A 13,849-nucleotide genomic window follows, 5' to 3' on the forward strand; every position below is an offset into this window, starting at 1 on the left:
TGGCGTTAAACGCCCAGAATGGTGCACATTCTGGCGTTTAACGCCCAAAACTCTACCCTTTTGGGCGTTAAACGCCCAACCAGGCACCCTGGCTGGCGTTTAAACGCCAGTCTGTCTTCTTCACTGGGCATTTTTGAATGCCCAGCTTTTTCTGTATAATTCCTCTGCAGTATGTTCTGAATCTTCAATTCTCTGTATTATTGACTTGAAAAGACACAAATTAAAAATATTTTTGGATTTTTAATAATGAGGAATAATCAAAATGCAACTAAAATCAAATAAACAATGCATGCAAGACACCAAACTTAGCAGTTTGTATACTATTGACACTAACAAAATGAGAATGCATATGACAAACAACAGAAATACTCAAGTCAATAGAATTCAAAGATCAAAACAAGGAAATCATCAAGAACAACTTGAAGATTAATGAGGACACATGAATGAATGCAAGAAGAACAGAAACATGCAATTGACACCAAACTTAAAATGAGACACTAGACTTAATCAAGAGATATTTTTGGTTTTTATGATTTTGTAATTTTTTTGGTTTTTTCGAAAATTAAGTGAAAAGGAAAATAAAGGTATCAAAATTCATAATGAGAATTCCAGGAATCATGCAATGTTAGTCTAAAGCTTTAGTCTAAAGGAATTAGACATAGCTAGCTAAGCTTCAGCAGGACATTGCATTCAAGAGCTAAATTGATGATGATCAATCAGGTTTGGTGATGATAAGAACATCACCTTGAAACACTAGAATTCATTCTTAAGAACTCTGAAGAAAAATAATACCTAATCTAAGCAACAAGATGAACCGTCAGTTGTCCATACACAAACAATCCCCGGCAACGGCGCCAAAAACTTGGTGCGCGAAATTGTGATTCACTACACAACTTTGCACAACTAACCAGCAAGTGCACTGGGTCGTCCAAGTAATACCTTACGTGAGTAAGGGTCGATCCCACGGAGATTGTTGGTATGAAGCAAGCTATGGTCACCTTGTAGATCTCAGTCAGGCAGACTCAAATGGATATAGATAATGAATAAAGCATAAAGATAAAGATAGAGATACTTATGTATATCATTGGTGAGAGCTTCAGATAAGCGTATGAAGATGCCTTCCCTTCCGTCTCTCTGCTTTCCTACTGTCTTCATCTAATCCTTCTTACTCCTTTCCATGGCAAGCTTATGCAAGGGTTTCACCGTTGTCAGTGGCTACCTCCCATCCTCTCAGTGAAAATGTTCCTATGCTCTGTCACAGCATATGGCTAATCAGCTGTCGGTTCTCGGTCAGGCCGGAATAGAATCCAGCGATTCTTTTGCGTCTGTCACTAACGCCCCGCCTGCTAGGAGTTTGAAGCACGTCACAGTCATTCAATCATTGAATCCTACTCAGAATACCACAGACAAGGTTAGACCTTCCGGATTCTCTTGAATGCCGCCATCAGTTCTCGCCTATACCACGAAGATTCCGGTTAAAGAATCCAAGAGATATTCACTAGAGCCTCGTATGCTTGTAGAACAAGAGTGGTTGTCAGTCACTTTGTTCATAAGTAAGAATGATGATGAGTGTCACGGATCATCACATTCATCAAGTTGAAGAACAAGTAATATCTTGGACAAAGAACAAGCGGAATTGAATAGAAGAACAATAGTAATTGCATTAATACTCGAGGTACAGCAGAGCTTCACACCTTAATCTATGGTGTGTAGAAACTCCACCGTTGAAAATACATAAGAACAAGAGTGATCATTGGTTTCGGCCCCAGAGAGGAAACCAGAAAAACCAAGATGAAAATACAATAGTAAAAGGTCTTACTTATAGGAAACTAGTAGCTTAAGAATTACAAAGGTGAGTAAAAGACATAAAAATCCACTTCCGGGCCCACTTGGTGTGTGCTTGGGCTGAGCAATGAAGCATTTTTCGTGTAGAGACTCTTCTTGGAGTTAAACGCCAGCTTTTATGCCAGTTTGGGCGTTTAACTCCCATTTAGGTGCCAGTTCCGGCGTTTAACGCTGGGAATTCTGAGGGTGACTTTGGACGCCGGTTTGGGCCATCAAATCTTGGGCAAAGTATGGACTATCATATATTGCTGGAAAGCCCAGGATGTCTACTTTCCAACGCCGTTGAGAGCGCGGCAATTGGGCGTCTGTAGCTCCAGAAAATCTACTTTGAGTGCAGGGAGGTCAGAATCCAACAGCATCTGCAGTCCTTTTCAGTCTCTGAATCAGATTTTTGCTCAGGTCCCTCAATTTCAGCCAGAAAATACCTGAAATCACAGAAAAACACACAAACTCATAGTAAAGTCCAGAAAAGTGAATTTTAACTAAAAACTAATAAAAATATACTAAAAACTAACTAGATCATACTAAAAACATACTAAAAACAATGCCAAAAAGCGTATAAATTATCCGCTCATCAAAGAGCAGGATTATCTACTGCTATTTTTTTTCTGCCTTTTTTTTAGGCAAAGAAAAGGAAGGTACCCATAACTTTCTTGCCCTATTTATGCTCGACTCTTTTTAGGAGCTTGAAGGGTGGGACACTTCACTTTTTTGGAACTATTTTGTACTGCAAAAATTTTTTAAGATGCATCACTCACATTTTTTGAGTGTATGATTGCTAAAGCAGTTTTCTCAGTATTGCAGGATGCTTGCAGAATAATATAACATAAACATTGGCTTTTGATAAAGAAGCCTTTTGGAATTGAAATTTGAACTACTAAAGCTGAAATTAGGCATAGTATTTCTTGACATACTTGAAATTGATGGGGCCAGTGGTTGTTCCATGATCTGGGTCCAGCAGGATACAGTGTCCGTTGGGGTGTACTTCAGAAACAATGTAAGGACCCTCTCATTTGGGAGCCCATTTTGGCAAAGACATCTTCCTCATTACTGCGTCTACTGATTTTAGCACCAGATCACCCTCTAGGAACACCCTGGACTGAACATGCTTGTCGTAAGCTAATGCTAGTCTCCGGTGGTATTCTTCCATCTTGCTTCCCACAACTTCTCTTTTTTCTTCCAATTCTTGCAACTCAGCTTCACGATCCCTTGCCTCGTCTAACAACATCCTGGCGGTGGGCACTTCAATCTCTGTTGGCAGTACAGCTTCAACCCCATAAACCAACGAGAAGGGTGTTACTCCGGTTGTTCCATGTCTGGTTGTTCTGTAAGCCCAAACAGCAAGTGGTAGGTATTCACTTCAATCTTTATGAGCATCGGTCACCATCTTTGTGAGTATTTTCAAAAGGCTCTTGTTAGTAGCCTCTGCCTGGCCATTGCCTTGCGGTAGTAGGGGGAAGACTTGTGATGTTTGATTTGGTATTGTTCAAGAACACCCCACACTCTTTGGTTAACAAAGTGGGTTCCATTATCGGACACTAGAACACTTGGCAGCCCGAACCTGCATATTATATTTTCTTTGATAAATCTCACTACTGCTTCAGCATTTGTTTCCCTGACAGCGACAGCCTCCACCCACTTGGTGAAGCTTTCTGTTGTAACTAGAATCCACTTCTTCCCCATTGATGGGGGGTTGATTGGTCCCACAAAATCTACCGCCCATGTATGGAATGGGTATGGTGTTTTGAGGCTGTTCTTCTGCACGCTTGGCGCATGTATCAAGTTTGCATGCTTTTGGCATTGTAGACACCTTTTGGCCCAGTTGATTGCATCTTCCTTCATTTTTGGCCAGTAATAGCCAATCTTGATTAGTTCATACCATAAGGCCCTTCCTCCTTGGTGTCTCCCACATACTCCTTGATGGACTTCTTCTAAGACTTTATCTTTTTCTTCATCTCGAACGCATTTTAGCATCTCTCCGGTAAAACTCTTTTTGAACAACTCACCTTTTCGCAAGAAGTAGTGTTTTGATCTCTTCTTCAATCTCTCAGCTTCTATTTTCTCTGAAGGCAAAACTCCAGCATTGAGGTACTCTACGATGGGTTGTTGCCAATTGTGAACATTACATATTTGCATGCTTTCTTTTGTTTCTTGACAAGCCTTGCAGGAAGCCTGTAATTCATCACAATGAAACTTCATTTTCGGCCAATAAATACCCGACCTCTGGAGCCTTCGGTACAAACCGGGGCCTTCTTCTTCGCAAGTAGCTCCATGCAGTTGTTCTGCTTTTTCTTTCCCTTCTTCTTCTCCTACACATTTCATGAGGAGTCCATCATTGCTTTTTCTGAATATTTGCCCATTGAGGAGGAAAAATCCTCTTGTTTCTTTGGTGATGTTGCGTGTTCTGAGCTGTTTATGTATAGGCATTCGCCAATCATTGGTTTTTCCTTCCACAAACATCCCTTCTTCTCTGGCAGGACTTTCAGCTACCCGGTGTTCCAAAGCATGTTGTCCATTTTGAATAGTGACTCTACTCCCCAATGTTGCTAAAGCATCCGCATGCTTGTTTTCTGTTCAGAGTACATGCTCAAATGAGATCTTATCAAATACCTTCATCATGCGCCACACTTGCTCTCTGCATAAGGCCAGACTTTTTTCCTTCGTGCCATACCCTCCTAGGATTTGTTGTATTATTAGGTTGGAGTCTCCTTTGACGTGGAGTTTCTTGATACCAACTTCTTGAGCCATCTTTAGACCAAGTATTAGCGCTTTATACTCTGCCTTATTGTTGGTGCAAGAGAAATCCAATCGAAACATGAAGGACAGGTTTCTTCCATGGGAGTCTGTAAGGACGACTCCTACCCCTCCTTGAGGATTCGAGGGTGTTCCATCAAACATGAAGGTCCATGTTTCCTCTTCATTGCAAGCATAAACAGTCTTTATTGTTCCTGGAATCTGATCTGGCAACTCTTCAATCGTTGCTTTTTCAGGACAGATCGACAAGAGGTCAGCCAAAGCTTGGCTCTTAATGGTGGTAGGTGTCACCAATTTCACATCATATTCACTTATTAGGAGTGCCCAACGACTCATTCTTCCAATCAACATTGGCTTTTCAATTAAAAATCTGAGACCTTCATTTTTCGATACGACTTCTACTTGGTGTGCTTGAAAGTACTGTCGGTATCTTTGTGAGATGTACACCAGAGCAAGACAATATTTCTCTGGTGAAGAGTATCTTTGTTCCGGCCCTTTCATGGCTCTGCTAACATAAGCAATGGGTTTCTCTTTGCCTTCACCTTCTTGTGCAATTAACCCACTAACTGCTTCTTCTCCTACCGCTAAGTATACTGATGAGCGGATAATTTATACGCTTTTTGGCATTGTTTTTAGGTAGTTTTTAGTATGATCTAGTTACTTTTAGGGGTGTTTTCATTAATTTTTACGCTAAATTTGCATTTCTGGACTTTACTATGAGTTTCTGTGTTTTTCTGTGATTTCAGGTATTTTCTGGCTGAAATTGAGGGACCTGAGCAAAACTTTGATAGGAGGCTGACAAAGGACTGCTGATGCTGTTGGAATCTGACCTCCCTGCACTCAAAATGGGTTTTCTGGAGCTACAGAACTCCAAATGGCGCGATCTCAACGGCGTTGGAAAGTAGACATCCAGAGCTTTCCAGAAATATATAATAGTCCATACTTTATTCGTGATTAAATGACGTAAACTGGCGCTCAACGCCAGTTCCATGTTGCTGTCTGGAGTCAAACGCCAGAAACACGTCACGAACCGGAGTTGAACGTCCAAAATACGTTACAACTTGGCGTTCAACTCCAAAAGAAGTCTCAGCTCGTGGATAGATCAAGCTCAGCCCAAACATACACCAAATGGGACCTGGAAGTGGATTTATGCATCAATTACTTACTCTTGTAAACCCTAGTAGCTAGTCTAGTATAAATAGGATAGTTTACTATTGTATTAGACATCTTGGGACATTTAGTTCTCATATCATGGGGGCTGGCCATTCGGCCATGCCTGGACCTTTTACTTATATATTTTCAATGATGGAGTTTCTACACACCATAGATTAAGGGTGTGGAGCTCTGCTGTACCTCAAGTTTCAATGCAATTACTATTATTTTCTATCCAATTCGATTTATTCCTATTCTAAGATATTCGTTGCACTTCAACTTGATGAATGTGATGATCCATGACACTCATCATCATTCTCACCTATGAACGCGCGTGACTGACAACCACTTCCGTTCTACCTTAGGCCGGGCACATATGTCTTGGATTCCTTAATCAGAATCTTCGTGGTATAAGCTAGAATTGATGGCGGCATTCATGGGAATCCAGAAAGTCTAACCTTGTCTGTGGTATTCCGAGTAGGATTCCGGGATTGAATGACTATGATGAGCTTCAAACTCCTGAAGGCTGGGCGTTAGTGACAGACGCAAAAGAATCAAGGGATTCTACTCCAACCTGATTGAGAACCGACAGATGATTAGCCGTGCTGTGACAGAGCATTTGGACCATTTTCACTGAGAGGATGGGATGTAGCCATTGACAACGATGATGCCCTACATACAGCTTGCCATGAAAAGGAGTAAGAAGGCTTGGATGAATGTAATAAGAAAGTAGAGATTCGGAAGGAACACAACACCTCCATGCACCTATCTGAAATTCCCACCATTGAATTACATGAGTAACTTATCTTTATTTCCTGTTTATTTTATTTATCTTTAGAATATCTAATCCAATCATATTTGAATCCGCCTGACTAGGATTTACAAGATGACCATAGCTTGCTTCATACCAACAATCTCTATAGGATCGACCCTTACTCACGTAAGGTTTATTACTTGGACGACCCAGTACACTTGCTGGTTAGTTGTGCAAAATTGTGAAGTTATGTTTGGACCATGGTATTGCACACCAGGTTTTGGCGCCATCACCAGGGACAATCAATTTCGAACAACAATTTAAGCATGAGTAACAATTTCGCCCACCAAGTTTTTGGCGCCGTTGCCGGGGATTGTTCGAGTATGGACAACTGACGGTTCATCTTGTTGCTCAGATTAGGTAATTTTCTTTTTATTTTCTTTTCAAAAAAGTTTTCAAAATTCTTTCAAAAAATTTTTTTTTTCGTTTTTCTAAAGAATATTTTCGAAAAAAATAATACAAATACAAAAAAAATCATAAAATCATAAAAACCAAAAATATTTTGTGTTCTTGTTTGAGTCTTGAGTCAATTTTTAAGTGGTGTCAATTGCATGTTTTAAAAATATATGCATTATTTTTTCGAAAATTTCATGCATTCATGGTGTTCTTCATGATCTTCAAGTTGTTCTTGACAAGTCTTCTTGTTTGATCTTGATGTTTTCTTGTTTTGTGTTGTTTGTTGTTTTTCATATGCATTTTTCGTTTGTTAGAGTCCATGCATTAAAGATTTCTAAGTTTGGTGTCTTGCATGTTTTCTTTGCATCAAAAATTTTTTAAAATTATGTTCTTGATGTTCATCATGATCTTCAAAGTGTTCTTGGTGTTCATCTTGACATTCATTAGTGTTCTTGCATGCATCATGAGTTTTGATTCATAATTTTCATGTTGTGAGTCATTTTTATGTTTTTCTCTCTCATCATAAAAAATTCAAAAATAAAAAAAATATCTTTTCCTTAATTTTCTCCAAATTTTTGAAAATTTGAGTTGACTTGGTCAAAAAATTTTAAAATTAGTTGTTTCTTACAAATCAAGTCAAATTTTCAATTTTAAAAATCTTATCTTTTCAAAAAGCAAATCTTTTTCATTTTTATCTTATTAATTTCGAAAATTTTAAAATTATTTTCAAAATCTTTTTCTTAATTTTATTTCAAATTTTCGAAATTACACTAACAATTAATGTGATTGATTCAAAAATTTGAAGTTTGTTACTTTTTTGTTAAGAAAGGTTCAATCTTTAAATTCTAGAATCATATCTTTTAGTTTCTTGTTAGTTAAGTAATTAATTTTAATTTTAAAAATTAAATCTTTTTCAATCCTATCTTTTTATCATATCTTCTTATCTTATCTTTTTATCATATCTTTTTCAAAATTTATCTTTTTCAAAAATTTAATTTCAAAATATCTTATCTAACTTCTTATCTTCTTATCTTTTCAAATTTGATTTTAATATATTTTTCAACTAACTATTTGACTTTTTGTTTGTTTCTTATCTTTTTCAAAACCACCTAACTAATTTTCCCTCTCTAATTTTCGAAAATATCTCATCCCTTTTTCAAAATTCTTTTTAAATTAACTAATTGTTTTAAATTTAAATTTTAATTATATCTTAGGGATAAGTACTTTTTTCGTCCCCAAAGTCTGGGGTCAAAATCAAAATCGTCCCCAGCCTTTTTTTGTTATTAAAATCATCCTCAACGTTTAAAAACGCTTTAAAATCGTCATTTTCTATTTTTTTGGACCAAATTACCCTCATCATCATCATTCTCCTCTTCACCTTCACCACCACCACCACCACCACCACCACCACAAACACAAACACAAACACAAACACAAACACAAACAGATTTTAACTCCCACCCCCACCCCTCACCCCTCACCCTCCACCCCTCACCGCCTCCCCCCACCCCTCACTGCCTCCCCCTCACCCACTCACCTCACCCCCACCCTCACTGTAACCCCCTCTCACCTCACCCCCCACCCCTCACTGCCTCCCCCTCACCCCCCACCCTCACCTCACCCCCACCCTCCTCACCGTAACTCCTCCCACCCCTCACCCCACTCCCTCACCGTAACTCCTCTCCCACCCCTCACCCCCTCACCCCTCACCCCACTCGGTCATCATCATCATCATCATCATCAACAGATTTCATCAACAACAAAAAATTTTATAAAAAATTCAGAAATTCAAATTTCAGCCATAACAAAATCAACAACAACAAATTTCATCAAAAATCTAGTTACAGAAGAAGAAGAAAAAGAATAAGAAGAAGCAGAAGGCGGGGGGCTGGACGCGAGGCGGCGGCGGCGGCGGGCTGTGCGCTGGGCGGCGGGGGCTGTGCGCGGGGCGGCGAAGGCTGGACGCGCGGTGGCGGCGGGCTGGACGTGGGGCGGCGACGAGTTGGGAGTGACGGAGTGATGGAGTGAGGGTTTGTTGGTGGGTGTAGGAGGAAGGAAAATTTTTGGGGGGGAGGGGAGGGGAGGGGGACGAAGAAATGGGGTTGGGGGGAGGGAGAGAGACGAAGAAATGGGTGGGTGGGGGGTAGGGAGAAATGGGTGGGTGGGGGGGGTTAGGGAGAAATGGGTGGGTTTTTTTTTAATATTATTTTTTTTATTAATAGTTGAGGGTAATTTGGTCCAAAAAAATAGAAAAGGACGATTTTAAAGCGTTTTTAAACGTTGAGGATGATTTTAATAACAAAAAAAGGCCGGGGACGATTTTGATTTTGACCTCAGACCTTGGGGACGAAAAAAGTACTTATCCCTATATCTTATCTTGAATTTTCAAAAATCACTAACTACTTTTTCAAAATTATTTTCGAAATTTTCTATCTTTCCTCTTCTTCTATTTATTTATTTATTTACTAACACTTCTCTTCACCTCTCTTCATCTCCAATCACTGCCTTAATCCTCACCCTTGTGATTAGATTCTCCACTTTTATTCCTTTCTTCTTATACTAACAATAAGGAACCTCTTTACTGTGACATAGAGGATTCCTCTTTCTTTTCTTGTTCTCTTCTTCCCTATATGAGCAGGAACAAGGAAAAAGGCATTCTTGTTGAAACTGATCCTGAACCTGAAAGGACTCTGAAGAGGAAACTAAGAGAAGCTAAATTACAACAATCCAAAGACAACCTTTCTGACATTTTCGAACAAGAGAAGGAGATGGCAGCCGAACCCATCAACAATAATGCAAGGAGAATGCTAGGTGATTTCACTAAACCAACGTCCAAATTTGATGGAAGAAGCATCTCCATTCCGGCCATTGGAGCAAACAATTTTGAGCTGAAACCTCAATTAGTTGCTCTAATGCAACAGAACTGGAAGTTTCATGGACTTCCATCTGAAGATCCTTACCAGTTTTTAACTGAGTTCTTACAGATTTGTGAGACTGTTAAGACAAATGGAGTAGATCCTGAAGTCTACAGGCTCATGCTTTTCCCTTTTGCTGTAAGAGACAGAGCTAGAACATGGTTGGACTCACAACCTAAAGATAGCCTGGACTCCTGGGATAAGCTGGTCACAGCCTTCTTGGATAAATTCTTTCCTCCTCAAAAGCTGAGCAAGCTTAGAGTGGATGTTCAGACCTTCAAACAAAAAGATGGTGAATCTCTCTATGAAGCTTGGGAAAGATACAAGCAGATGACCAAAAAGTGTCCTTCTGACATGTTTTCAGAATGGACTATATTAGATATATTCTATTATGGTCTATCTGAGTTTTCCAAAATGTCATTGGACCATTCTGCAGGTGGATCCATTCACTTAAAGAAAACGCCTGCAGAAGCTCAAGAACTTATTGACATGGTTGCAAATAACCAATTCATGTACACTTCTGAGAGGAATTCCGTGAATAATGGGACGCCTCAGAGGAAGGGAGTTCTTGAAATTGATGCTCTGAATGCCATATTGGCTCAGAACAAAATGTTGACTCAGCAAGCCAACATGATTTCTCAAAGTCTGAATGGATGGCAAAATGCATCCAACAGTACTAAAGAGGTAGCTTCTGAAGAAGCTTATGATCCTGAGAACCCTGCAATGGCAGAGGTTAATTACATGGGTGAACCTTATGGAAACACCTATAATTCATCATGGAGAAATCATCCAAATTTCTTATGGAAGGATCAAGGAAAGCCTCAGCAAGGCTTTAATAATGGTGGAAGAAACAGGCTAAGCAATAACAAGCCTTTTCCATTATCTTCTCAGCAACAGACAGAGAATTTTGAACAGAGCCCCTCTAACTTATCAAACATAGTCTCTGATCTGTCTAAGGCCATTTTAAGTTTCATGAGTGAAACAAGATCCTCCATTAGAAATTTGGAGGCACAAGTAGGCCAGCTGAGTAAGAAAATCATTGAAACTCCTCCCAGTATTCTCCCAAGCAATACAGAAGAGAATCCAAAGGGAAAGTGCAAGGCCATTGATGTAATCAATATGGCCGAATGCACAAGGGAGGAGAATGACGAAAATCCTAGTGAGGAAGACCTCCTGGGACGTCTCTCAAGCAAGAAGGAGTTTCCTATTGAGGACCTAAAGGAATCTGAGGCTCATATAGAGACCATAGAGATTCCATTAAACCTCCTTCTGCCATTCATGAGCTCTGAAGACTATTCTTCCTCTGAAGAGGATGAAGATGTAACTGGAGAGCAAGTTTCTCAATATCTAGGAGCCATCATGAAGCTAAATGCCAAGTTATTTGGTAATGAGGAGGAAGCATGAACAGCTTCTCTCAATGTAGAGTCAAACAGAGCCCCCACAGTCAAACTCTAAGTTTGGTGTTGGGAGGCCACAACCAAACTCTAAGTTTGGTGTTGAGAATACCCCACATTCAAACTCTAAGTTTGGTGTTGGGAGGCCTTCATCATGCTCTGAACTTCTGTGAGGCTCCACGAGAGCCCACTGTCAAGCTAGTGACATTAAAAGAGTGCTTGTTGGGAGGCAACCCAATTTTTTATTTATCTAATTTTATTTTTATTTTATTGTTATTTTGTGTTTTATTAGGTTCATGATCATGTGGAGTCACGAAAAAAATTATTAAAATTAAAAACAGAATAAAAAACAGCAGAAGAAAAATCGCACCCTAGAGGAGGAGCTCACTTGCGTTTAAACGCCAGTAAGGAGCATCTGGCTGGCGTTCAACGCCAGAACAGAGCATGGATCTGGCGTTGAACGCCAGAAACTTGCAGCAATCTGGCATTTAAATGCCAGGATTGCACACTGAGGAAAGCTAGCGTTCAACGCCAGCAACATGCTGCAGCTGGGCGTTGAACGCCCAGAACAAGCATAAAGCTAGCGCTGACCGCACAAAACAAGCATCAATCCGGCGTTTAAACGCCAGAATTGTATGCAAAGGCATTCTACATGCCTAATTGGTGCAGGGATGTAAATCCTTGACACCTCAGGATCTGTGGATTCCATAGGATCACCTCAGGATCTGTGGACCTCACAGGATCCCCACCTACCTCACCCTCTCTCTCTCTCTATTCATGGTCATCCCTTTTGTTTTTCATTCACCATACACCCCACCTACCTTCAAATTTCAAAAACTCCTTCCCACTCAATCCCACCCATATAGCCGAATCCACACCTCCCTCCATCTCCTCCATATCTTCTTCTTCTTCTATTCTTTCTTCTCTTGCTCGAGGGCGAGTAATTTTCTAAGTTTGGTGTGGTAAAAGCATAGCTTTTTATTTTTCCATAACCATTGATGGCACCTAAGGCCAGAGAAACCTCAAAAAAAGAAAAAAAGAGGAAAGGGAAGACAAAATATTCATCTCAAGGGTCCATAGCTCAGTAGAAGAGCATTTGACTGCAAATCAAGAGATCCCTGAGATACCTCAGGGGATAAATTTTCCTCCATACAATTATTGGGAGCAATTAAGGATAAAAGCACCAAAATCATTGGGGATCATGCAACTAAGGCAAGGAAGAGACATAGAAGAGCTCAAAAAGCATCATTGGTCCTTCAAGAAGAAGACGCTACTAAGGTGGATTCATTCCTTGTTCCTATTTTTTTTCTGCTTTTCGGTTTTTATGTTATATGTTCATCTATGTTTTGTGTCTCTACTTCATGATCATTAGTAGTTAGTAACTATGTCTTAAAGTTATGAATAATTCTATTAATCCTTCACCTCTCTTAAATGAAAAAATATTTTTAATTTAAAAGAACAAGAAGTACATAAATTTCGAAAATTGTCCTTGAAATTAGTTTAATTATATTGATGTGGTGACAATAATTTTTGTTTTCTGAATGAATGCTTGAACATTGCATAATTTTGATCTTGTTGTTTATGAATGTTAAAGTTGTTGGCTCTTGAAAGAATGATGAACAAAGAGAAATGTTATTGATGATCTGAAAAATCATGAAATTGATTCTTGAAGCAAGAAAAAGCAGTGAAAAAGAAAAAGCTTGCAAAAAAAATAGGCGAAAAAAATAGAAAGAAAAAGAAAAAGCAAGCAGAAAAAGCCAATAGCCCTTAAAACCAAAAGGCAAGGGTAAAAAGGATCCAAGGCTTTGAGCATTAATGGATAGGAGGGCCCAAGGAAATAAAATCCAGGCCTAAGCGGCTAAATCAAGCTGTCCCTAACCATGTGCTTGTGGCATGCAGGTCCAAGTGAAATGCTTGAGACTGAGTGGTTAAAGTCGTGATCCAAAGCAAAAAGAGTGTGCTTAAAAGCTCTGGACACCTCTAACTGGGGACTTTAGCAAAGCTGAGTCACAATCTGAAAAGGTTCACCCAGTTATGTGTCTGTGGCATTTATGTATCCGGTGGTAATACTGGAAAACAAAATGCTTAGGGCCACGGTCAAGACTCATAAAAGTAACTGTGTTCAAGAATCAACATACTTAACTAGGAAAATCAATAATACTATCCAAAATTCTAAGTTCCTAGAGAAGCCAATCATTCTAAACTTCAAAGGAAAAAGTGAGATGCCAAAACTGTTCAGAAGCAAAAAGCTACAAGTCCCGCTCATCTAATTAGAATTAATATTCATTGATATTTTGAGATTTATAGTATATTCTTTTCTTTTTATCTTAATTGATTTTCAGTTGCTTGGGGACATGCAACAATTTAAGTTTGGTGTTGTGATGAGCGGATAATTTATATGCTTTTTGGCATTGTTTTTAGGTAGTTTTTAGTATGATCTAGTTACTTTTAGGGATATTTTCATTAGTTTTTATGCTAAATTCACATTTCTGGACTTTACTATGAGTTTGTGTGTTTTTCTGTGATTTCAGGTATTTTCTGGCTGAAATTGAGGGACATGAGCAAAACTCTGATAGGAG

At 39.3% G+C, this 13,849-nt stretch overlaps 1 protein-coding gene across 1 annotated transcript; it reads right to left on the reverse strand.

Annotated features, from left to right (window-relative positions):
- Positions 1 to 2,854: 2,854 nt before the first annotated feature.
- LOC130933925 (uncharacterized) lies at positions 2,855 to 5,100 on the reverse strand. Its single transcript, XM_057863525.1, has 3 exons — positions 4,578 to 5,100; positions 3,275 to 4,415; positions 2,855 to 3,170 (listed from the first exon to the last, which is right to left on the reverse strand). Exons 1-3 carry the CDS (start codon positions 5,098 to 5,100, stop codon positions 2,855 to 2,857), a joined length of 1,980 nt encoding a protein of 659 aa, XP_057719508.1.
- Positions 5,101 to 13,849: the final 8,749 nt, after the last annotated feature.

This window comes from Arachis stenosperma, chromosome 6, assembly GCF_014773155.1.
Source record: "Arachis stenosperma cultivar V10309 chromosome 6, arast.V10309.gnm1.PFL2, whole genome shotgun sequence".
NCBI lineage: Eukaryota > Viridiplantae > Streptophyta > Magnoliopsida > Fabales > Fabaceae > Arachis > Arachis stenosperma.